Source organism: Numenius arquata, chromosome 10, assembly GCF_964106895.1.
Source record: "Numenius arquata chromosome 10, bNumArq3.hap1.1, whole genome shotgun sequence".
Lineage (NCBI taxonomy): Eukaryota > Metazoa > Chordata > Aves > Charadriiformes > Scolopacidae > Numenius > Numenius arquata.
The window spans coordinates 2,416,222-2,441,865 of NC_133585.1; the positions used below are offsets into that span (position 1 = coordinate 2,416,222).

The 25,644-nt window shown below is 44.6% G+C and overlaps 1 protein-coding gene across 1 annotated transcript in view; it reads left to right on the plus strand.

Annotated features, from left to right (window-relative positions):
• The first annotated feature begins 376 nt into the window (after positions 1 to 376).
• VSTM4 (V-set and transmembrane domain containing 4) overlaps positions 377 to 25,644 on the plus strand; it is a 35,209-nt gene continuing 9,941 nt past the window's right edge. Inside the window, exons 1-7 of the mRNA XM_074155041.1 lie at positions 377 to 501; positions 5,926 to 6,324; positions 12,761 to 12,829; positions 13,838 to 13,945; positions 17,980 to 18,013; positions 23,390 to 23,502; positions 23,793 to 23,854. Of these exons, the coding sequence (XP_074011142.1) occupies positions 447 to 501; positions 5,926 to 6,324; positions 12,761 to 12,829; positions 13,838 to 13,945; positions 17,980 to 18,013; positions 23,390 to 23,502; positions 23,793 to 23,854 (840 nt within the window). The 5' untranslated portion in view covers positions 377 to 446. The remainder of the gene's footprint in view (positions 502 to 5,925; positions 6,325 to 12,760; positions 12,830 to 13,837; positions 13,946 to 17,979; positions 18,014 to 23,389; positions 23,503 to 23,792; positions 23,855 to 25,644) is intronic.

Here is a 25,644-nt window from a genome sequence, read left to right on the forward strand (position 1 = left end):
CTCTCTCACCCGCTCCCAAAGAGGCTTTCTGTGGTGGGAGAAGGGAGCTTCCCGCTTTCCATCTGCACAGATCCATGTCCTTCGGGCAGGGGGGGTGTGTGCACAGGGGGGGACCACGGGGACTAGAGATGGAGCACCCCTATCTAGCCCTAGTGCCACCCCAGAGGCCCGGGAACGGTGGGGGGATAAGAAAGGGAAAGAAGGCGAGAAAAAGAGGAGGGGAAGTTGAAGGGGGCGGGGGGGTGTGGGGGGGCAGGACGGTGGGAAGAGCAGAGAAGTAGGGAGGGAAGGAAGAAAGCGGAAAAAAAGGAGGAGAAAGGGGAGGAGATGAAAGGCAAGGGGAGAAGGGAGGACCGGGCGGGGAGGAGGCGAGAGGCCGGGGAGGAGAGGAGGGAGGCAGCTCGGCGAGGGAGGGAAGGGACGGGAACCCCGGCGCCCCGCGGGCCATGCGCCTCCTGGCCGCGGCGCTGGCCGCCCTGCTGGCCACGGCCCCGGCCCCAGGTAAGCGGCACCGCGGGCGAGCAGCGCCCGGCCCCGGCATCCCCTTCCCGGCCGGGACGGAGCACCCCCCTCCAAGTTCGGCCGCCGGCGGGACCCTGGGCTCCGCCTGGAGCTGCCGCTCGCCCCTCGGATCCCACCCCCCGCCCCCGCACCGTGGGCACCGGGGAAGGGGCCGCGGCGGCTCCCGGGGCTCGGGCACCAGGAGAGGTTGGGGTGCGGGGGGGGGGGGGCGCCGGCCGGGGATGCCCGGCAGAACCCTCCCCATCGCCCCGCTGCCCCCACAGCCGGCCGGGCTCTCCCCGCCGCCCCCCGCCTGGGGTGGTCCCTCGCCGCCCCCACGGCGCCCCGCAGCAGCGCTTCTGCACGGCGACCTGACCCGCAACGCCGCTGTCACCAAAAATACCGCCCCCCCCTCTCTTCCCATGCAGAAGTTTATGGAAATGTGTCCCCTGCCACCTCCCGCGCCGGGCGGGACAATGCTCAGCTGCCCGGGCAAAGTTGAGGCGAGGGGAGATTGGGCATTGCCTTCTCCACGGGGGCATTCATCCTATAGGCACCCGGTGGAAACGGAACCCACAGGTGACTTGGAAGAAACCTCCTGCGCTCAAGACCTTTCTGCCCCCAAAATCAAAGGGGCGGTGGCCAGCGTGGTGTCCTAAAGCTGCAAAAACGGACACAGAGTCCGGATCCGAACTTCGGGTTAGGGAGCGGGGAAGCCCTGCTCATCCGCGGTTAATAACGAGAGTTGGATTTGGATCTTCACCTTAAAAAGGGCAGGAGATGGTGGAGGCAGAGGTTTGGTTCAAGTCCATCTTCAGTCGCTTCATAGGCTTTCGCAGAGAAGGAGCCTCTGACTTGTGAAACTCGCAGACAGATCCTCTCCAACTGAAAACAGCTGCTTGCTTTTGGCGATCTTGCTAGCCAGGCTCCTAATTATTTTCATTTAAACAAAGAGCTTTGCTTCTTCCTGGCCTATCTGCTCTTCTAACTTTGCAGTTGTAGCGAAGTCAAAATTAAGCAGGCTTTGACAGTAGCGTTGTTTCACAGAACAAACTACAACAGGGGTAAAAGCCATCCCAATATGCTTCTGGTCATGGAAATCCAAGACCAGAAGGCACCTACCCTGACGAGGTGCCTCTCTTGTCCCTTAAGCTGTCACAGGGGCTGAGGAAAAAAAAGGAATATTGTAGATTCTGCCAGTCAGTCCCCATGGAGGAAGGAAAAGGGGCTTATGTGTAACACTGATCTCGGATCTTGAGCAGTAGTGCCCAGTACTCGTGAGTATCTCCACCGAAGTAGCTGGGGTTCTTCCACCAAAAGGCAGCCCCGCTGAAACTGCTCACCAAACGTGGGGACCCTGCAGTGACTGTGGGTCCCCTGCCACTCTTCCGGCACAGACAGGTTTTTGGCTGCTAAAAGTGTAATTTCTTACTTCTGATGGTGCCGTGGAAGCGTTTTGCTGTGTAATATAGAGTCAACTATCTTCAAAATAGGATTTTTCAAACCAGAGTAGTCCACAGTGACCTTCCCTGAACCCCAACAGGCTGGTGAGACCTGCAGGTGGAGGGTACCCAAGAAACAAACAGCTAAAACATCGGGATGGGGGCAACTAAACGAGCTAATTACAAATGGGAAAGACGTGATTGATGACTCAGCGCCCTGCAAAGGAATCCTCAAGTCCTTGACTCACTCTCCTCCCCTTTTCTATAAATAGTTTCCCTTTCCAAGCAGAAGCAAGACTAAAACTCTTGTGGTGGGCTCCACCTGAGCGGGTACATCACACTGTACTGGGAAGGCAGGAGAAGAAAACCAGTGTTTCCCCACTTCAAGCAGCAATCTGAAGTGTAGAAATCCAGTGCTCTGTTGGCACACGAGCCTGCTCTCACGTTGTGGAGGAGTCTCCTGCCTTGGCGAGGAGCCCGTTACAAGGGTAAAACCTCACTTTGGGGTTGATCCAGCGCTTGCTACAGGCAGGAGGAACATTTCTGCCGGTGTCTGGGAGCCGTGAATGAGGCTTTTCCTCTCCACGTAAGAGGTAAATGACCTCTTTCCTCCAGAATCCACCATCGTTCCTGCTCCAGTGGCAGTGGGAGGACAGTCACATGGACACTTTTAATGTTTTTCATAAAGCGTCACCTGACCCTGTTCAACATAAGATGAGATCATGGCAAAGGCATCAGGAAATGTCCCAAACTCGCCCCATTGCCACACCAGCAGGAGCCCCAGAAGAAAGAGGAGACGGGTTCCCACTCATCAGACAACACAAAGGATGCAAAATTTGATATTTCCTGATAAAAAGGGATGTCCCCAGAGGAGAAGTAGAAGCCTTAGGTATAAAATGCCAATGTTTGTATGAGTGTACACAGCAAGAAAGGGATCAGAGACGCCACAGACAATGCTGCTTTATCTTCTTGCAGAGGCTTCCATCGTCACCATATCTGAGTTCCTCTGTATTTTCTCTTGGGTACTTTTTGGCACTAAGTTCTGCCTAGTTTCAAATTAAGCAATGATTCTTTTTGCCTTTTACTTTGGGACTCTATTCCACAATTAATCCTAGCCAGCTTTTTCAAACAAGAAGCTCACATGTCAGGAAAATGACATAATTGTTTTTCTTTACAGTTTTCACGACGTGTTCATAATTTCAGTAGAAAACGGTTGTGTTTTTCATTTACCCAAACCACGTTTTTATGAATTATTTATTAAACGTTTATAGCCTAAGTAATTATGAGGACCTCCAAAAGTATTGAAATTCTTAAAGTTATTCCTTATTTCCTGAGCAGCACAACCTTCAAAATATAATTTTATTTTGATGGCAGAGGGAGCCGTCTTATCTTCACGTCTGCCTGTAAAGCACCAAGGTCAGGCAACTCCAGCAAGTAATAACTGAAGTTTCATGCCTGGAAAGCTTTTGGTGGTATTCAGCCTTAATTTTCAATTTCAACATCCTGTTCTACTTGTGTGCTGTCTGCAATCCAAAATAATCTCTTGCTTTGGCACTTACATGAATTGCACACGCAAACATCATGCACAGATAATTATATCAATAATCTAGGCCATGCTTAGCTGCAGTTTCTTAAAGAAATTTTAAAAAACCTCCAAACTTTCTTTATACAACTTATTTTCTCCTTCATAAAGAAAAAATAATGTCTACTTAGAAAACACACACCATTCAGTAGAGCTTTCTATTAAAACTACCCCAAGTAATTATTATACTATTAATTTTCAGAGGGTTCTGCTCAAACAACTGCAGTGTAACCTCTTTAATTTAGTGGATTTACTTTAAATAAGGTGTTAGAATTTGCCACTCAATTTCATGGCTTCACTGGGGCCATAAAACCAGTGCCTCTGCCTCCAATACTCCTTCAGAAATAGAATGGAAATACTTGACTTGCTTATTTTGAAGATAAATGTATGTCTGTGTTTCAGGAGCTGATGTCAGACGAGTCTCTGCCAAAACGCTCATCCCCTTTGTTAAAACGTTCCTAGCTGATGTGCTAGAAAAGTGTCCAGATATGAAAAAAAAAAATAAAAAAAAATCATTCTCCCAGAGTTACAATTCTCATTAATATTTGGGTACAGGATATCCACATAACAGGAAGCTTAATATTCACAATTTAGAGGCCATTTCACGCTTTGCGGAGTGCGTTTCAGGGAGTGCTTGCTCACTCACTGCTGAAATATGGTTCTCTCTCTCCCGGATGCCATCAGACCGATGGATTACACGTTACAAGTCATTTAGGGAACACATCGCCACCATATACCATTGGTCAAAAATAGATCAGTCTCTGATATGACTAATAAGAACGTTCTTAACGTATATTAGGAAGGAAATAAACTTGAGTGTTGATTCCCATGCCTCAGAAAATCAGCCCAGCGTAAATCAGTTGGGTCAGGAAAGAAAAATCTTCCTCTAATGAACAGCTATGGATTTCTTTCAACCTTCACCAATCCTGGCCGTGGTTAGAAATAAAGCAGAGAGACCAACAACTGGCCTAAGCTAGGTTCATGCTGAAGAATGGAAAAACAAGAGTCAGAAATGAATAGAATAATGGAATAATAATTTCACAGAATCATAGAATGGTTTGGGTTGGATATTTGTCCCAGTATAATCTCATGTCATATTTTGTCATTCAAATAATGTCAGATTAAATTGAATTTGTAGTCAGAAGGACTAATCTGACAGATTTAACGCCTCTTGAGATGACCATTTGATTACGATAAGGAAAATATTACTTGAAACAGAGGCCATGGGGAAGTGTAAATGAGGAGCTGGTTACAGGCGTATAGGGAAGTTAATAGTCTTTCAGTGATTATCTACGGAACAGCATCATGTAAGGTTTGTACAAATGATGTCTAAAAGAAGTAACATAAGCAATGCACATTGAAATTATACAATCTTATCGATTTAGCATAAGATTGGGATAGAATGTAGGAAAAACACAGGACCAAGTAACAGAAGTGGAGCAGAACTCAGTAAAGCAAAGCCACGCACTTGGGTATTAGTAAGAATTTCTCTGATACGCTAGGAACTGAACCACAAGTGACAAAGAAGGGAGAATGCCCAAGTATATAATTTAATTATATATGTGATAATATCATGAAAAAGGACAACATAATTGTGGGATACACCAGGCAGGGTATATGCCAGTTAAATCTGGGGAGCACCGTGACTATTTCACTGGACATTGGAGACCTTCTTTCCAGACACTGTCTATAATTCCAGGCACCCACATTAAAAAAAAAAATTAATTACAATCAAACCCAAAATTTCAACTGGAACCAATGCAGAGATGGGCAACTAAGGTGAATAGGGAAGTGGAGACACCCCTTTACTAGAGGAGACTAACAGAGCTTGACTTCTTTAGCTCAACATAGCAAAGGCTGAGATACCAGATAATTGCTTTCTATATGTAGTTAGGAAGCAAGTGCTAGAGAAGAAAACACTTATTTAAACTTAAAGTTGGCACAGGAACAAGTGGGCATAAACTGGCTATTGGAACAAATTAGCCCGGCTGTCCTAAGAAGGATGCAAGTTGCCAGAAGAGCTGGTCAAGGAACAGCTTTCCAAAAGACATTCTTGGCTCTTTCTCCAAGCTAGTTTCAGATTAACGCTTGTTCAGATGACTTAAGATATGTGATGTTGGATGAAAGATATGTTGATGTGATGAACAGCAGTAAGGTGTCCACTTCAGCCCTGTCTTATTAATTAGCGACAGCAAGAGCACTAGAGCAGACTCAGCGAAGGAGAGCCTCATACCATCTCTAACATTCACAGAGAGACAGTGGGTGTCGGGTTCTGAAAGCTCATTAAATCTCTGCACAATGAAGGGATGCCATCGGTTGGGTGGACTTACACAAGGGGACAGGTTATGGTGCTGTTGTGCCGATATAGAGGACTCTCACCATCTTTGCTTTCCTTCGCAGATGTTTGTGAGGCTTTAAATGTGACAGTCTCTCCGGGACCGACCGTGCGATACTCCGAGGGGGATAATGCCACCCTTTACTGCCACATTTCTCAAAAGAGAAAGACGGACAATTTGCTGGCTGTGCGGTGGGTCTTCGCTGCATCACCCACCCAGGAGTACCTGATGATCAAAATGACAAAGTTTGGCTCTGTCCAGTACTATGGAAATTATACTCACCATTTCCACAAGCAAAGACTGCATCTTCTGAAAGAGAAACATGGAACTATGTACAAATTTCTTATCCTAAGCCTCCAACAAACAGACCAAGGACATTATATATGCAAAGTCCAGGAAATTGGCAAACACAGGAATAAGTGGACAGCATGGTCAAATGGCACAGCAGCTACCGAAATAAGAGGTGAGAGACTACTGATTTCAATTCTATCATTTTTCTTGTGCCATGATCCTTTTTTTTTTCTTTTCTTGCAAGTTCATCCACAAGGTACCGGAATTTAGGTTATTTTAAGTTTTATGTGTGGATATGAGAACAAAGCCTAATACTCAACTTCTTTACTTGCACATTGCAATTTATTCAGCCCATAATAAAATGTAGAAAGCGAGAAGATTGGTAGAATTGTTGAAGATAGTCTATTTCCTTTGCCTTTTACCAGAATAACAGTAGTTAAAACTCCTTTACATTCAGCTATAGGTTTCTACAACTTTGCTAGTAGGAACAAACAGATGCTATAATTATTTAAATACAAAGAGACAGGAACAGGGAGAAATTAACTTATTTTCTGAAGAATATGCAGCAGGTCAGTCCAAAATAGAAGCATTCTATTTTAGATCTATGTTTTGCCCCTCTCTTGGTGTTTTCATTGCTTTTAGCAGCAGTTGGTGAGTAGCATTTTGAGTATCACTTCTGTACTTTTGATTCTATCACTTGTAGGCAGGAAGCAGAGAATCATAGAATCATAGAATGGTTAGAGTTGGAAGGGACCTTAAAGATCATCGAGTTCCAACCCCCTGCCCCAGGCAGGGACACCTCCCACCAGACCAGGTTGCTCCAAGCCCCATCCAGCCTGGCCTTAAACCCCTCCAGGGACGGGGCAGCCACAGCTTCTCTGGGCAACCTCTTCCAGTGCCTCACCACCCTCACAGCAAAGAATTTCTTTCTGGTATCTAATCTAAATCTCCCCTCTTCCAATTTAAAACCATTACCCCTTGTCCTGTCACTACACTTCCTGACAAAGAGTCCCTCTCCGTCTCTCCTGTAGGTTCCCTTCAGATACTGGAAGGCTGCTATGAGGTCTCCCCGGAGCCTTCTCTTCTCCAGGCTGAACAACCCCAGCTCTCTCAGCCTGTTTTCATAGGAGAAGGGCTCCATCCCTCTGAGCTAGGAAAGCAGCAACCAGCCTGCTGGTATTGATCTTCAGATAAAGAAGTGACCAGAAATGAGGGAGGGTTTTGAACCAAGTTGAAAACAGGTCTTCTCTTCGGGCCTTCTCTTTGCGCTTCATGAAGTTTCTGCCATTGCTGTTGACGCTGAATTTATTGTTGTGTGTAGACTGCAAAGGTTACTCCTGTAGCTGGGAAAACCCTAATCCCATGTATCCAGTTTATGTTCTGGGGAAGGCGACCCTAGCTCTCCTCTGAAACCAGTTTTGCTCTGAGGGAGTTCTGTTGGCTACAGGCCTTTTCAAGATAGATTCAAACACTTTTAGGTAGTCTTTATCCAAAGCACATTCTGTTCAACATCAACTTCACTGGTGTCATCCAGGTTTCTGTATCACTTTTGGATTATACACACACCAGGGAGACAAATGTCACAACAAAACCTAATCTTTGTGAGGGTATGGCCTCCTGTGGATACCTCTCAGGTATCACACGCTTTGATTTTGATCTATCAGAAGTACGAGAACAAAGATGTGAAAAACACACTATAACAAGAGATAAACAGCAGCTTCACGTTGACCAGCAATGTTTAAACCTGCCTTGAGAAATGGTGGCATTAACATAACGTAATTAGCTGATTATTACTAGCAATAATGAAAGACACTAACAATCCAAAGCTGAAGTTCTGTTTAGATGAATAGGAAACACCATGGATCAATTTTAAACAACAGCAAGAAAATCCAAGTCTAAACTGTTCGGTCTTACTGGGTATGCAAAAGTTGTCTGGAAAGCCTCTGAGACATTCATGTGGGATTTTGTTCTAATTCCTGGTTGCCGACAGTCGGAAATATAAATAGTGACAGAGCAGGACCCAAGTCCAAACTGGAACCCTACCTGTCTCCACCAGGGAAAGCCCAGCCCTCCAGCACCCAGACCCCAGCTGTGTGTGTCTTCTTTTGCACAGAAGACCAGGGAAGTGGGACTTAAAGGAAAATGTCACCAAAGTTCATTAGGCTCCTAAATACAAATCACCAGAGCAATCAGTACCATGGGTCGGAAATGTAATCCTGCAACCAAATGTAATCCATAACCTGGTATCCTAAAGAAACCAAAGCCTACGTGATCACAGTAACTAGTCTGCACCCTTTTGAATTCATGGGCTGATTGTAATGAGATAACGGCCTTAAAGATATTAAGGTTGTACAAGTAATGTGAAATTGACTGCGGGGAGGGAGAGAACGTCTGCGTGAACTTCCTCACTGAAAGAAAGCTGTAAGAACAAAAAAAGGTAGTTACTATTCTTGAGCTGCCATGTGCCCAGTGACCTTCCATGTTGGAGACTGGGTCTCCTGGACATACCATAGGAGGAGGTGTACTAAGGTTGCTGTGGAGAGGGGAGCCATTAGGGTATGTCACACAGGTTTCATTAGCTTCACAGCTCAAAGAGCAGTTTCTTGTCTGATTTTTGCTGCTGTTTTCACTCTTGTTTTTGAATGACGAGGAGTAAAAACACTACAGCCCAACATCTCCTGAACTCAGCCATCTCGGTCTCTGGAGGGCATTAAGTTTTACAAGCACTGACCCCACGTTGGGTGGCTGGAGCCAAGACACAGTGGTTAGTCTTGTAACCACACAGGGATAGGAAATGGAACTTTATTGCAGGCAGGATTCAGACCTGCAAACTTCAGGCACTAGCTTGCTTGGTGCTCAGCAGTTGTTCTTCCCCGCTGTTCCTGTGCTTGGCTTGGAACTGGCTCTCCTCCTCCTCTCCCTATCTCTTCCTCCTTCACCCTCTAGATTTGGCTGAAAGGAGAGATTCCGCCAGTGCCAAGAAGGAACTGGCAAGCAGGGGGACTGGTCACCCCAACTGCCTCAGCCTCTGGGAAGGGGCAAAGCTGGCGACTGGTGTGGGGAAGGGAAGCCAAGGGTCTCATCTCAACCTACAAAGAACCAGAGGTTCAAACACGGTGCTGGAGGAGAAGAGGAGAGGCTGAGAGCAACTACCAGGTGGTGTTACTTCCAACAGCACCTCGAGGGGATGGCCAGGGCTGAAGCCTGCAGGGCTGGGAGGTCACCATACAGTCCCAGAATCTCCTAGAGGATAGACCACACCTTTTACCAGTGCTATGGGGAGGAAATTCTGAGGATAACTTGAAGGATGGGAGCTAGAGAGGGCCAGGTCTGGTGTCAAGACACCGAGAGAAGCAGTGAGGGAGGAAAGTGCTGTTGCAGCTGGGGGCTTAAACTAAACCGGCCCTTCCCCTCAAATCCTCTGCGCCAGGCCAGCAGCCGTCTCCAAGGGCAGTACACTGAAAGGTGGAGGGGATAACAAGAAATGTGTTTCTTGTATGAAAGACTTGCGAAATAGACCAACGGATGTATCCAAGGGATATAGAACAAGTAGCAGGCTGTCAGGAAAAAAAAAAAAAAAAAAAAAAGGAAAAATAGACAGAAAATCAGATGGAGAATTCAGGGTTTTCCTGTGACGGTGTCATTTCGTACGGCAGGTCAGCATTTTAAAGAGTGTTTTCTCATTCACTGAATGATGGAATTTCTTAAGTGCCTATAGAGAAACATACGGATTTGTCAGGAGTGCTTGGGAAGGGAATGACATATTCCAGGTAAATGGCAGCAGAAGGAAAAGCAATATAAAATACTGTCAGACCACCCGTCGTACCCCTCCTCACGAAAAGCCACTCTGCATCTTTCATAGCTGCTCAGGCTGTTGCTAACTGTAACACAGGAACTTCCCATTGCTCTTCCTAGCTAAAGTGTGGGGTTCAGATCAAGTTAGTTATTGCAAAGAAGGAATGCTCAAACTTTTCCCTCCAGCCCTTAAATACTACTTCCCTCCCTGATTTTTAGTATGATTTATGAATACATAATCAGAGCGGGGATTTGAGACCACCCCGGACCCTCCAAAAGAGTGTTTCTTCTAATACTAAATCCAGATCAAAGATACTAAAGGACATCTGAAAAATGACATCGCTTTAAATACCATAGCAACTGTTTTATTGCTAAAATTCTCTTTACTGGAAGCAAAGGACTGCCTTAGCTCGCAGTCGGTTAATGCACTGTGAGCCACAGGACTCGCTGCACACGGGAGGGAAGACAACTCTTTTCAGAGCGGCGATAAAGTCTCCAGTTTCCCCCGTGGTAACACTTGGGCTTTTCAAGGAAATTTTCTTCCAAACACATTTTGTGTTTTATAGTATGATCAGTTACACTTTTTATTGCAAAGGGATTTACTTGTATTGCAGTTAGATCCAGGACGCAGCAAAAGGAGCAAAACAAATTGCCTGAAGCATTTGGATACTTAAGTTGTACTGCTTGTGCTTTATCAAATAAGGTAACAGTATTCAAACAAATCACAGTTGCTGTCTTGTCTAACATTTTGTTCCAGTTAATGTCTCTGCAGTTATGCCCGAAAAACCCAACAAAAAAGAACTAAAGCCTTTTTTTTTTTTTTTTTTTTCCCAGGGAAGGTATTCTAAAATACTTGTCAAAAATCTGCCTGTGTGATGCTTTCATGTAACAAATGAGTAGATTTGTTAAAATATTCAGGTTGCTCTTCACATCATTTATCACAACTGAGCTGAAGATTTCATTAGTCCCGAAAGCAGTTCCATATCCTTTGAATTAGCCCCACACTTCACATCCCTACAGGGCACTCCTTAATGAATTCCCTTTTCAGTAAGATACTTGTTCTTTAATGATTTCCCACGTGGACCTCTCCTGGACGTTCAGACCTCATTGGTAATCTGGAGGACGCCACCAGACTCCTGCTCCATTGCTAGCAGGGAAAAAAATGATGGATTAACATAAGTGAGGTCATCTAATCTGATGTCATCAAAAAATGCCAGCATGTATAAACAATCTGGGGCTGAGGAGAGAGGAGAGGGTTTTGAATAGTCATCCAGCAGCTAGAGCATTTGGATTCTAGCGCTGGGTTGTACAACTGTTATAACATTGACATCCATCAATTTGCCCAGAGCTCTGTCGTCTGCTCCTCCTCCTGAAACAGAGAGGGCAATTCTGTACAAAATCTGAAGCTATTTTCCCTCTTTACCAAGTCGGAACATAGACGTTCAGCCATCCCCTCTTCTAGGCTATAGATGTGAGCTGGGACAACTTGTGGTCATGCAGTCTTTCTTCTCAGGGAAAAAAATCCCACCCGCAGAATTACGCCAGCTGAGAACTTAAGCTGCTCTACACTGGTCAGTGGTCGTTGATAGAGCAGTGACAGAGCAGTTTATGTTAGTTAAGATGTTCAGCCAAGTCTGTTCCTACATCTAAGCCAAGGACACCGAGGGTAAGTAGATGCGTTCAGCTTTCCAGCTCAGATAGGCAATTTCTGAAGCATTTGGACACGCTTCAGAAAGTCCATGCATGCATGGGTGGGTTTTTTCAGGTAGGCAGGTATCATATCCGTGTATATATAAAAGGCATGGCACAGAAGCCAACTTTTGAGGGAAGTATGAAGAAAAAGGAACTCAGGAGCAGTGCTTTTGCTTGGGGTCTCTCAGTGTGTTATTTGGGCACTGTTGTAGGAATGGCAGGCCAGTTCAACCTGCCAAGGGACATCCACCAGGCTTTTGGAAGGAAGGCAGGTTGGACCAAATCGGGAGCCTACAGGGTCAGTCCTGAAGCTGGGGAAACGCTATCGTGTCCACAGAGATGACTTCGGTGTCAAGCACTGCTAGAATGACTTCCCTGTTTTTTAAAGAAGCTCTGCCTAAAGTGGCAGAGTCATTCTCAGGAAGCCTTCAGAGCCGTGTCCTTCAGTAAAGTTGCTGCTCTTCCAAATATTACTTTTCCTTAACCTCTAAGTCTTAGCAATAGACTACAGTGTTTTAAATCCCTCATAATAACCACAAGGGAAATTAAATTCCCATCCTCTTGAGCAAAAGTTGTTCATCTCCTCTCTAAAAAGTATCCTGTTTTGGGACAGAACACAAATTGCAACCCTAGAGGTACAAGTTCTACGTAACTGAGAGCACAGAGCTGGAATAAAACCAGCTGCATACAGTATTATTGACAGCTTTCTCCCTGGGACACTCCCCACAAAGCCATTACAGAATTTATAAGCACACGGCCACCCTATTCTAAGGCCTCAGCTCTTCTAAAGTGTGTTTCTGTTCTTTTGCTGTTCTTCACTGCATTTAACTTTCAGATGAAGAGCCACACGTTACATCTTCCTAGAATAAGATGACAACGGGGAGGCAGTCTCAAGCCATACAGCACTCATGGGGGGTGCCAAGCCAGATGAGATTTGATTTTTATAATTCTGTTTTATAACTGAAGGGTTTCGTTGAAAGATAATTACCCTGTGAGATAAAGCAAGATCTTGGTGCACTGAAGTCTAAGGCGGAACTACATTTACTTCAAGAGGTCTCAACTTTTTATGCCACACATTTTCAGTTCTTGTCATGTCATATTTGTTTTCTTTCTTTTTTCAGTGATTTCATCAAAATCATCTGATGATCCCAGTTTCAAGAAAAACCATGAATCTTGGAAGTTTTTTGAAGGTAAGGTGCATCTGACTGCTACTGGTTCCGTACAAGATGTCAGTTTAATCCAATGCTACGGGACAATTAAAAGTGTCCCAATCAGGACCAATTTTGCTAGTTCCTGTGCAAACTCAAACCTTCCCTGAGAAATCATCCTACAGTTTGCAAACTATATTGCTGTCCTGCATAAGGGCAACAAAGCACAGAACTGCAGGTCAGGGGTCTAGTTCCAGCAACGCTATTTTCTGCAAGAACACTTGACCTCCGAGGCTTAGTTTCCTCTCTGTAAAGCAGGAAAGAAGCCAATATACCTCCCTAGGGACATTTCAAGACATTAATGGGTAGAGCATCCTTAGAGTACTCTATTTAGAGTTCTAGTAAAAGCAGAAATAAGTCATTAAAGATTTCTCCTTCTGAACAAAATACTCCCTCTTGATCTGCCACGGTACAACTCCTGTCACCTCCACTGGGAATGTGTTATGGCACCTGAATGCGAGCCACGAAGGGAGACTGAGGCCGTAGAGTGGAAAAAAAAAATTATGAAAAAATTACAAAATTTTCAAGCTAGTGCTTCCACCAAAGGAAGCAATCTCAGACTTTCGTCCTCCTTCCTCAACCATTCAGCCCTCCCACCCCTCCACTTTTTTTTTTTTTTCTTTTTAAATGAGAAAGTACAGCTGTTTGAACTGGGAAATTATCCAGCTGAAGTTCTTTTGTTTTCCGGTTGCCCAACCAAAAAACAAAGAAAAAAAAAAAGGAAAGAAAAAAACCAGCCCTTTCCTCCCTCCCAAATGTAAGCCCTCTTAGTGTTACTACACCAATTTGCATTTACGGGGATTTCAGCCAAGTTTTAAACTGAGCAGGATACTATATGAAAGTTTTAGGAGGGTTAAATTACTTATGAACTATTACCCTAAATCTTTTGGGCTGGGGTCTATTTAGAACTTGCAGATGTAACTGGTTTCTGTCCTGTAAGCGAGAAGGGTACAGCTGTGACACTGACCATTGCCTGTGCTTGGCTTTCAGATCTCTACGTCTATGCGGTGTTTGTGTGCTCGATAGGAATCATCAGCGTCCTCCTTTTCACACTTGTCATTCTCTGTCAGTCACTTCTGAACAAGAGGAGATCCACAGGTGAGCGAAATGTCATTTTGCGAGGCCCTTGCCAAAGAGGAAGAGGGGGGAGGAAGGAGAACGCAGAAAAAGCAGGAAATATCTCCTTGCCTTGATTTCAATTAAAAAAAAAAAAAAGTGGTGGAAGAAACCATTTCTGCCAGCAAAACTAGAGCAAAGGCATTTTGCTCCCTTTGAACAGCTATTTCACTTTACATTTGCTTTGGACTTTCCAAAATCTTTCAGGTGTGCAGAAACATAAATTGAAGGTTGTTGGAACTTCTTTCAAAGGTGACCGAACGCTGTATCATTACATTGCATTCTGATCAGATCTAGCTAACGTTTTGCACAAGTGACATTTCTGTGGACGTTCAGAGGGGTTTCAAAGCAGTCTTACTCTCTTCTATTTTCTTCTCCCTTCCTGACTAGCTCTCAGTATTCTCGGGAATATGGGAGTTGTTATTACCATGCTCTCATTTGTAGCGTTCTTTGAAATAAAAGCATCATTTCATCATTCAGATCTGCCATTTCATAATAATCTTTCAAGATCAAGGATTAGTGTTTCATTCTTCTCATCCTCAGAGAGGGTTTCTCAAAGAGGCTACATCTGAATGAAAGGAGCCCTATTGTAATGAAAAGCGCTATTCCAGATCTGTGGAATAACCAGTGCAGGCTCTACTTTTATTTTAGTTTAAAAGTGGGTTATTTGGAGAGCTCACCCGAGCTGTGAGGATGAGATGCTTCGCAGCCACCATGTTAGAGGAAAGCAGAAGGACCATGTCTGAACAGAAGCTTTCAAAAAAGCATTTGGTTAGTGATTTGTCCTGTTAATGACTGGAGAGAGTTGTGACTTTGCTGCCTCTTCAGCACGACACACGTACCACGAAGGAATGAGTGACTCAGATACACAAAGGAGAAGACACGTAAACCAAAAATAGATGTATACAGAAGTCCTTGCCTGACCGCAAACACATTTCAGGCTGTGGCTCTGTCTTCCCGTTAGTGTGCTTAGTAGAGTAACGCTGATTCTAACTGAGCCCAACAACTCTGCTGGCCAAGGGGAAGGAGCAAGATCAATGTTATTCTTCCTCCCCTGTTAAGTGATGACAAAGGTTTTGTGCCAAGGGAGTACCCACGCTTAAGTATGTTGGTCATGGTGAGTCACCCTGAGGCCACAAGCACTAGACACGCAGATGTATCCCATTTTTTTCTTTAGCAGACATTGGGCTGGATTTTGCTTCTGGTTTGGGTGATTTACACTGGTGTCAGCATACAAGCAGCTTGCAGAAAAGGTCTCTTTACACTGAGCCAACACCAGTTAAATAGAGAAATAATACAGAATGCAATAGATATATATAACAGGGAAAAAGTAATTTTTTTTCTGAGTTGCAAAATCCCTTCTTCACCACCCTAATATCTGAATAATTTCAGGTTCCAACAATTTTTTATTTAGATTTTGAACATTATCCATTAAACACTGGCAGCATTAAACTTATGGGTTCAATGAATAAAGCTTGGCAGACAGGCAGCCAGTATACAACAGACAAGATTTTCAGGCAAGCCTTTCAGCTACGTCCACTTGATCAGAGTATTTTCCAGCCTTCCGTAAAGCATCAGGGAATTAAATTTCTGGTGGTGGAAGAAGCATCAGTGATGGACACGGTTTCCACCAGCCTCATATTGCTTTTTCTCCCCATGACTGCTGGGCCATGGTGGCAAGCTCAGCCCTGAAGCTCTGCTTCAGGGAGCAGTAGGTCCCTGGGAGGTACTTTCTCCGCTCATCCGTATGGACACAGTGCACAAACAGCCCCCTCCTCCCTCAACACTCTTCTACCCCCTCCAGAGGCACCTTCTGGGGGTTAGGGTCTGACCACAAGATACCCACCCTGTCAGCCAACAGCAGTGCTCTCCCATTCAGACTGTTAAAATAAGGCATTTCTCCTCAAAAAGTGTTATCTTACCTCCTCTCCATCCTCGGCATTCTGTACCTCCATCCTGGGCTGCACCAGGCAGATCCTGGTGTTCATGTGAAAAGAGCCTGCAGGGAAATCCTAAAGTCCATCCGCCCATCCTTCCTTGAGGAAGGGAGGAAAGACAGGGACAGCAAAGCAGTCCTCTCTCTGCATCACCCCAGGCCTCCAGGTAGGCTCCAGGTACAGCCGTCTTCCACCTTCAGTGAGATGGTTGCAGCATCATCTTCCTCAGAGGTCCTCCAAGAGAAATCTGGCTCTGCTCTTCCCCTTGATGTCAGGTCAGGAGCCTAGGACATCCAAAACAATCTCATTACCTCACCTTGCTAGGCAAATTTCCATCAGGGCTTTTCCCTGAACCTCCCCAGTCACCCACTCCTATCACAGGGACACCAACAGCTTTCTCCACTCTCCCACCACTCCAGCTTCCTCCCCCAAGTTCCTTGGCTTCAACACCACCACAAGGAGGACAACCTGCCCCACCTCACCACACCACCACATGCAGGGAGTGGAGGCAGATACCCTTAGGACTAAACCGCAGCCCCCTAGGAGCTGTGTGGCTTCCTTAGAACGGGAGAATTTAGGTAAGACCAAACAGGAATCCTGGCCAGTGTCAGGAACAGTGTGGCCAGCAGGACTGGGGCAGTGACCATCCCCCTGTACTGGGCTCTGGTGAGGCGCCACCTCGAGTGCTGTGTCCAGCTTTGGGCCCCTCACTACAGGAGGGACATTGAGGTGCTGGAGCATGTCCAGAGAAGGGCAACAGAGCTGGTGAGGGGTCTGGAGCACAAGTCTTGTGAGGAGCAGCTGAGGGAGCTGGGGGTGTTCAGCCTGGAGAAAAGGAGGGTGAGGGGAGACCTTCTCGCTCTCTACAACTCCCTGAAAGGAGGGTGTAGCCAGGGGGGGTCAGTCTCTTCTCCCAAAGAACAGGCAATGGACAAGAGGAAACAGCCTCAAATTGCGCCAGGGGAGGTTTAGGATGGATATTAGGAAAAAAAATTATATTGAAAGGGTTATCAAGCATTGGAAGAGGCTGCCCAGGGCAGTGGTGGAGTCACCATCCCTGGAGGTATTTAAAAGCTGGGCAGACGTGGTGCTGAGGGACATGGTTTAGTGATGGTTTTGTCAGTGTTGGGTTGATGGTTGGACTGGGTGATCTGAAAGGTCCCTTCCAACCTGAGCAATTCTGTGATTCTATGAAAACCTTCCTGTAGAGACGGGCATGATCACATAAGTGCACCATTGTCTGGTTTTCATGGCCTCTTAAAGAACGGAGAACATGAAGGGAGGGTGGGGTCTATGTTGTATTCAACTTCCCATCATGGCTCAGGGATGCACTCTCCTTTCCTTCTGAGAAATAAGCTGGCAGTAAGTTGGCCAGAAGAGCCAGAGCCTCTCCTCCTGCCTGCGTGTCTCCACGCTCAGCACGTGGCAGAGCTTGGGCAGAGCACAGAAGCCACTAAGCCACAAAAGAGCATCTTAATAACCCTGGCTCCGAAAAGGCTGCGGGGAGGGGAGTTGCCCTGGCTCAGGGCTACAGATTCAAAGTGATAGGAAGCAGAAGGATTTATCCAGCTCACACACAGCCATCGGAGACAGGAGAGTGGCTGGACTGGACCTCTGATGTGACCCCAGGAGGCAATCCCTTTATGCCTGAGCCCACAGTTTAGCTTACGTTAGGAACAGCAGTGGCTCCTGTGGGTGAATGGTTTATTTCAGGCTTCTGGAAATAAATAGAGGCACCACAAGGGAAATAAAAAGTCTTCAAAGTAAAATTACTGGCCTGCTGTACTTTTCCTTAGCAAGCTGTCTTTTGGCTGGGCTGACCGCTGGAATGTGTGCTGCCCAGCACTTCCACAGCAGATTTTTGGTGTTGTTGATATGTTCCCCGCTCCAAAGCCCAGCTACGTCTTTGAGTCAGAATACATTTTAACGCACAACATAATGTATGGTGACCATTAGCAGCTCTCCCAGTGTAACAACCTGGCAACTCCACACTCTCAGCAGTGCCCAGTTGTAACTCATAAACTGTGATGGTGTGACACCACATTTTCTTTCTTTCTTTTTCTTTTTTTTCTTTAACAGTGAAGCATTACCTGGTGAAATGCCCCCAGAACAGGTAGGAGATTACGCTTCTCTTTACTCTAACCCAATGCACCAGTTCTGTTCTTGTTTTGCTGAAGGAGATGAGTGATGTTTTTCAAAATGCCTACAGGAGGATAAAGAGTCCCGAGTCCGTGGCTCATGAACGTGACTGCAAGCCAACATCTGCTGTGCGTGATAAGGGAGACCTACCTGGGCTTTCCAGCTGTAGGTCCTGCAGGTGCTTCAGTGAGAAGCCTCTCCTTGAGGCCCTGAATTGCTTTCTGGACAAGCCCGTTTTCATCCCCTGTGACTTTCTCAGGTTTCCCAACACCTCACCGGGATGGTAATGCCTTAAACCATCCATGTAAATAGAAAAAACCATAATGTAGCCCAGCGATTCCTGCACCCAGGATCAGCGAGTGGGGCTCAAAAGCAGATTTTCAAGGCCCACAGTCTGGTCCCAGCTGAGGATTCCAAGTGATGGGAAAAATTCTGCGTCTGCTGCAGTCATTTATCACTGTCCCTTTAAATACCACCGACTGCCAAAAGTTCTTGACTGTGTGATGCTATAAAATCCGTTCCCATTGTATGATTTTCCTGAGATATAAATTGTACTGGAACTGCAGTAAAAAAAAAAAAGATGACAGAAGTATTTTACAAACAAAAAAGATTAAAGAGGGATTCCTCATAACAACACGGGAGAACAGCTGTTGCCCAGTTTTCAGTGACATAAAACATGTGTTTCTAGCCTTGTAGCTTAAATCCAGCATCACTTGATATCACAGATACTATTTCTTATGGTATCTTTTTAAATACTACGAGATTCAATGCCAAGTACAGCAGACCCGAGGTCCTCCAATAGTGTAATTTTTAGTGCATTCTGGTGGCATTACCGCTGTATTCAATCTCACCCACGCTCGGATGGAAGTGAAGTCACAACAAAGCAAAAGAAGGGTCAGCGGAGGCCAGTACAAACTGAAACTTTCATGTTATTCATGGAAAGATCTTTGTTCTCTGACCCTGACCAGCCATTGCACCACACCAAAAATTTACAGAGACAGCTCAGCAGTTTTTATTTTTCCCTGGATGTTTTCTCTTTCCCCTTCTTTATGAGCTGCTGGGACAAAGCTGGAATTACAAAGACCAAAAAAAGAAGGGTGAGGGGGAGGAAATCAAAGTAGATTGGGAGGCAACACAAGAAGAGGAGAAAAATGAGACCCGACTGAAAAGATGACTGAAAAAATGGAGCAGGGCAGTCAGATAAAGAGACTCGTACTACAGAGTCTGCCTCTCAGGGAAGAGACGATGTGGTAGTGATACTGCTGCGAACACTGACCTTAGGAGGCTGAATAGTGAGGGCATAACAAAGCAACAGGATTTCTTTACTGTAAAATGGAGTCCCCAAAAGGGAAAAAAAATGCATGAATCTATATGGATAAAAATACAGTTTCATGTATTTCAGAGTGACACTGAAATACATGAAATAATGAATACAAGAAAGACAGGGAACTGCTGGAGAGGGTGCAGCAGAGGGCTACAAAGATGATGAGGGGCCTGGAGCATCTCTCTTACGAGGAGAGGCTGAGGGACTTGGGTCTTTTTAGTCTGGCGAAGACTGAGGGGGGATCTGATCAATGCTTATAAATACTTAAAGGGTGGGTGTCAAGAGTATGGGGCTGGTCTTTTTTTACTGGTGCCCAGGGACAGGACAAGAGGAAATGGGCACAAACTTGAATATAAGAAGTTCCGCCTAAACATGAGGAGGAACTTTACTTTGAGGGTGGCAGAGCCCTGGAAGAGGCTGCCCAGAGAGGTGGTGGAGTCTCCATCTCTGGAGACATTCAAAACCAACCTGGACACGTTCCTGTGCAGCCTGCTCTGGGTGACCCTGCTCTGGGAGGGGGTTGGACTAGATGATCTCCAGAGGTCCCTTCCAATCCCATATCATTCTGTGATCCTGTGACATGATATGCTAATGAAAGCCCCAGTCCCACAAATGCATGTCTAAAGCACACTGACTTCAGGGCTTTAAAATTAAATAGATGTTACCAGTATCATCAGTTTTGTTACATTTCACACTTGGTACCATTTATTTTTCACCCTCTGCTCAAAACGCAAACCATTAATTCCTTTGAACTCGTTTCTCTTCACCTGCACTTTCCTTGTCTTGGAACTTAATTCAACACATTTAGACTCAAAACGCAGTGTCTAAATATCCATCAGGCCAAACTGATGAACTAATTTGCAAAAGGCTCCTGCCAGTCAAAATGACTGCGCTGTGCAAAATTCAGCCTTGATTAGAGAGGCTCAGCTCCAACTCCCTCAGTGATATTTCAAACTCAGAGCAGAATCCAGTTTCAAAATTACATTAATAGTCCGGTGTCTAAGAAATGCCTGTACTCCCACTGCAGTAATACCTAAACATCTTAAAATATTTCATGCCTTGACATCATAATGGTTTTTTTACTTAATTGGAATCTGAAGCGCAAAGGGCTAAGTGATTTGCCCCAGGTCTCACAAAATGGCCTTGGTAGAAAAGAAAATTAAATCCAGATTTCCTGAGCAGAACAAAGCAAATGTTTGGGTTTGGTGTGCTACTTGACCAATAACAAATTAAGGAAAAAAAAAAAAAGTTAACCAAAACCCAGTTCTTTCCCACATTTTAAAAATAAATACCTAAATAAAAAGTATAGTTATTTTGGGTTTTCCAAACCACCCGATTCCATTTTCTGGGGTTTTCTTTTCTTTAAATATCCACCTTCTTATTATAGTCCTTGTTATTAGATCATTTTGTCAGTTTTCAGACCCAGAAAGCCCCAGGAGGTGTAGCTTTGAAAATAGGAATTTTTTTTTTCTGTCTTTTATATTTTTTTTGGCCTGAACTCTCCAGTCCGTCAGTGACTGCTCTTCTGGAGACAAATAATTTGAGGTGAAAGAAGTGTATACCTCAAAAAGCCGTCCATGTCGACACCTTGGGTTCCGCGGTGCCAATCTGACATGGCAGGAGCAAATTCTGCAGGACTGAACCAGGACCAAGTCCATCCCCAGCACCTTTTCCCACAGCTCCCCTGGATGGAAAATAGCAAAGTTCACTCCAGTGAATTTTTTGTCATCCCCCTGCAGACCTTTGACAAGAGGAAATAGCTGACTTAGATGACAACAGGAAAAGTTCCACATCCTTGACTAATAAGGGCAGTAAAGTTAAATTTGTAGTAATTTGCCAGCCTTGGGACAGCCGTGACCTCCACCAACCTGCTATCCTGGTGCCATGGTTCTTAGGCATCTTCCACAGGTGGTTTTTTTCCCCCCAAATCCTGTATTTTTCTTGCTCTCTACAAACTCATTAGATCCTTCAAGAAATGCACAATGTGACACTGTTGAAATAGAAGCCGGGAGGCCAGAGGAGGAGCTGGAGATAAAAAACTAACTTTCCTTTTAGACACAGAACAAGACAAAGCTCACAAAGGGGCAGTGTTTTGGAGCCAAGGAGTCTGTTCTGAGCCGCCTTGTTTGGTTTGAGGAGCTCAGTTTTAAGACAGCAAGAACGGTTATTGTATCACCCAGAATTAGTTAACCCTCTATGGCCCTAGCATTTAAATGAAAAGTGTAAACCACAAATACATGCCTCTGTAGCTTCACTTTTTCAGGGGCAAAGCGGGAATATTAACTAATGCAATGAATTGACACTAAGCCTTTTCATATATTGTGCTTAAAGTAGCTATATCAGAATAATAGTATCTTTAAGCTACGCATCTGCCTCAATAACCTCAGATTATTAAAACCAAAAACATTAAAAAAAAAATAAATCATTCTCATCTCCTTCTTGGTATTCTTTGCAGTTTGTTGTGTTTGGGCAATGGAGCCACGGACAGTTTCATTTCCTGCTGGTTTTAAACCATTTCATGTTTTGATTTTAACATAGAAACAACTGATTGTTGTGAGACAGGTTCACAAAGGCTCAGGCAGAATTTGAAATTATTCTAATGCAACCCTCAGCTTACATAATCGATGTGATTTATTTCTAAATTATGAAAATATTTTACCTTTTAAACACTTTAAAAATTTTTAAAGTTTGGCAGCAAACCTATGTTTTGGACTGAGTACGTGGATCAGGGTTCTGGAAAATCAGCAAACCAGAGGCTTTTTGTCATCTATGCAAGTGTAAATCCAGAGTGATTTTACCAATGGTAGCGACATTCATCTGGATTCACAGCTATGTAAAATGATAATATCTATTATTTTGTTATTCTCGCATGGGCAATCGCTGCGACATCTTAACTTTCATTAAGACTTTGGCCCAGTTTGAATATTTTACTCTATTAATATATAGAGAATGTTTCATTATGCAAAAGCACCTGGAGAGGAACAGCAACATGGGATAAATGATTTAAAATTTGGTGAAATCAGTGTTATGACCATGGAGGAGACCTTGGTTGGATCCTGTTGTATGGTGTAACTCACCAGTGCAGAAGAGAAAGGTCCCCCCACCCATAGTGAGTTGATCTTCTCCAGGGTGAGCCCATGGTCAGATCCATCTGAGCAACAACTTCTTACCAAGTCACCTCCACCACCGTAGCCATCATAACCAACTGCTGTACCCTCTCCCCACACCCCAGCTCTAAGTTAAGATTTCTTTCATTACCGATTAAGCCCATACAATGTTATTTCACATTAGTTCCAAGCCAGGAGCACCTGCACCGTCAGGTACCACAGCTCAGCTGACAGGTGACAGCAATCACTGCACCCTCACTGCGCATCCAAGCACTAAATATTCAAAGCAGGATACACTGCCTCAGACTTTGGGAGATGCTATGGGTAAAAAAACCAGACTTGGAGGATGTAAAACCGTAAGAGTCCAAACCCAGAAGCTTTCTTGGACATGAGTCTGTTTACAATATGGCTTGTAGTCTTCCCTCAATACCTACTAGTGCTTTTCCCGCACAGATGTACTGGAGAATGCCCAAATTTAGAGACTGGGGCACAGCATCAAAGATTTTGCTTTGCCATAGGCTTCCTGGGTGAGCTTACCCAAGTCACCCAACCCATCTGTGCCTCTGCTCCTCGAGGACAAAGGGTTCGAGCTCATCTGGGATGCAGTGGTGAGATCATACATGTTTTTAAGGAATAGGTGCTATGAAAAGAGCCTTGTTTAAAACCTGACACTTTGCATTTTCTGTGCCAGGACAAATCAGACTCTTGAGTTTCTCAGCCAGACCGTATGGTTGAAAAAACCCAGAGTATTTCCAACCCCCGTAAGAGGTTTTTCAGTATATCCCAAGGACAAAATACAAGTTTTTGAGCAGGGACTCTCACAAGCGGAAGGTGATGCGTTTGCATGAACTCACTGGGACAAACTGTCTTTCCCTCCCTTGCCTTCTCTTTTCCTCACGTATGGGTCTTTGCTTTGCAGCTCAGGGGAGACAGTTACCAGCGTGACAAGCATGTCCCCTCTACAGCCCAAGAAAGTAAAGAAAAAGAAAGAGAAAGAGAAAGTGGAGCAGCCACCAGCCATCCCAGCAAAAGGTACGAACACAGAAGTGCAGAGGGATTTCAAATCCTGAGTACAACCATTTTCTGCACACAAAAAGCATGTTTTGCATATGAGATTCTTTAATCTTATGATTTTTTCTAATTCATAAACCCTATGCTTCATTGTAAAATGTTACCCAAAATACAGTTAAACTCTGGTGTAAGTACATGTATTTGCTCCTAATCCGCTATTAATCTGTAATTTATAAATTCATAATGCATATACTAAAAATGACAGTGAATGATGATAATATGAAATGATGCCTTAATATTTATTTCCATAGCTCCAATAGCCAATAATTTTCCTAAGCCCAAGCTCTTGAAACCTCAAAGAAAATTGATCCTGGTAAGTAACTGTCTATGACATTATTTTCTCCACATTCTTCTCTTTCAATACAATTGCTGTAATGCTGCCAGAACTCTAGGTTCAGAAACTGTAAATTGGCTTAAAAATCATATGAGTCCTTTTCTTTAAGTAATACTTTCTCAAGTGATGAATTGTCTTGGCTCTTTTCGTTTTGAGCATTAGGTTACACTGGATTATGTTTTCCAGCTTTCTAGAAGTCCCAGTGTCTACAAATTTAGCCTGTTCTTAAATGAAACCTGTTATTGATTCTCACGTGCTTCTGGCGGCTGTTGCTTTGGGAAAAAAATACCTGTTACTGATAGAATCACAACTGTACTGGTCACACTGGTCTTGAGACTTTTCAAGTCAGAAACAGGAGGCCTGATTCTGGCCTACAGTGGTGTAAGCCAGGAAAAAAATGAAGTTGCAAGAATAAGATGTATGCATATAGCTCATATTAAGGAAAAAACCCTCTATCTCAGGATAGTTTCTGTGGGATATAAGTTTCTGTTTGAAAAAAAAAAAAACAACAAACCCTGCAGATATATGCCAGAAAAATAAAATAGATGGAGAGATGTTTCTCTGCTCCAGTTACAAAGCTGTACCTGGGCAAGGCATGCAGGGATCATAGAGACAGTTTGATACCAACTACCTTCAGCTGCCTAAATAAAGAGGGTGGTCTGCTGGACTCCCTGTACAGTCAACAGAAAGAGAGATGAGTTGGAGTAGGAGCCTGATGCTCCTACTAATTCAGACCAGGTGCTCTGAATTGCCTCATGGGGATGCTTTCTCCGACTATAGAGAGAGCCCAGAGTGAGTAATTCCCTCTCTTCGGTGAAAGTGGGTGCCTAGAGTCAGGCCACATGACTAACCTGAAGTCCTCTGTGATGGCTTCGCTGTCAGATGAGGGTTGGCACCAGCATCGGGGGGGGTGACAGCCACCCTTTGCTGTGCCCACACTGCATCAGTCACTGTGCCCAGGCGTGTGACTCCACCAGAAATCAGTCCTCAGCTCTCCTGGGAAAAGCTCTCATCGGTTAAAGCCCTCAGACTCTTCCTGCGGGTCAATAAAGCACAGCAACACATGCTGAACTTGAGGTAAATCTGTTTCCAGATGCTCTTTCTCTCTGGAATAAATCCAAGGATATGGGCCACAAATAGCTGTTTGCTCTTCCCTTCCTGCTCCACAGCCCCAGTCAAGGTTCAAACTCTTTGGAGATGAGCAGGAATAGAGCCTTTTCGAGCAATGAAATCAGCTTTGTTTCCCCTCACGTCATGGAGAATCTGCACGAGACCAGAGGGTTTTAATGCCTTGCCGTGGGACTCGAGTCTGAGTCTGCTCTTTACCCTTCCATATTTCACTTATTTCACCTGGAGAGACACCTCAGCCTGCAGAAGACACACGATCTAAGGACCTGAGTTAGTCTTAAATCAAGAACTAATCCAGCAAATAGAATCCAAAGGATTTTCAAGAAGGAAACCCGCCCAGCAATCCTTTACAGGGCAAAGTAAGCTAAACCCATGTCAGTCTATCAGGCACATTCAGAAGCTGAGCAGGACGCTCCCCAGAGCTGTTTCCCATTTCTGTTCCTCTTCCCTCCCTTTACCACACAGTTGGTTAAACCCCTATGTTTTAGTATTTTTAGAAAAAAAGAGAAAAAAAATATCATTTTTTCTGCTTTTAAAATGATTTTTCAGTGAGGGACTTACATTGAAGTAAAAGATGTTTCAACAAAGATACAAAATGTTAATAATTACAGAGAAAAAGAAGTACCAAATTAATCTAAATG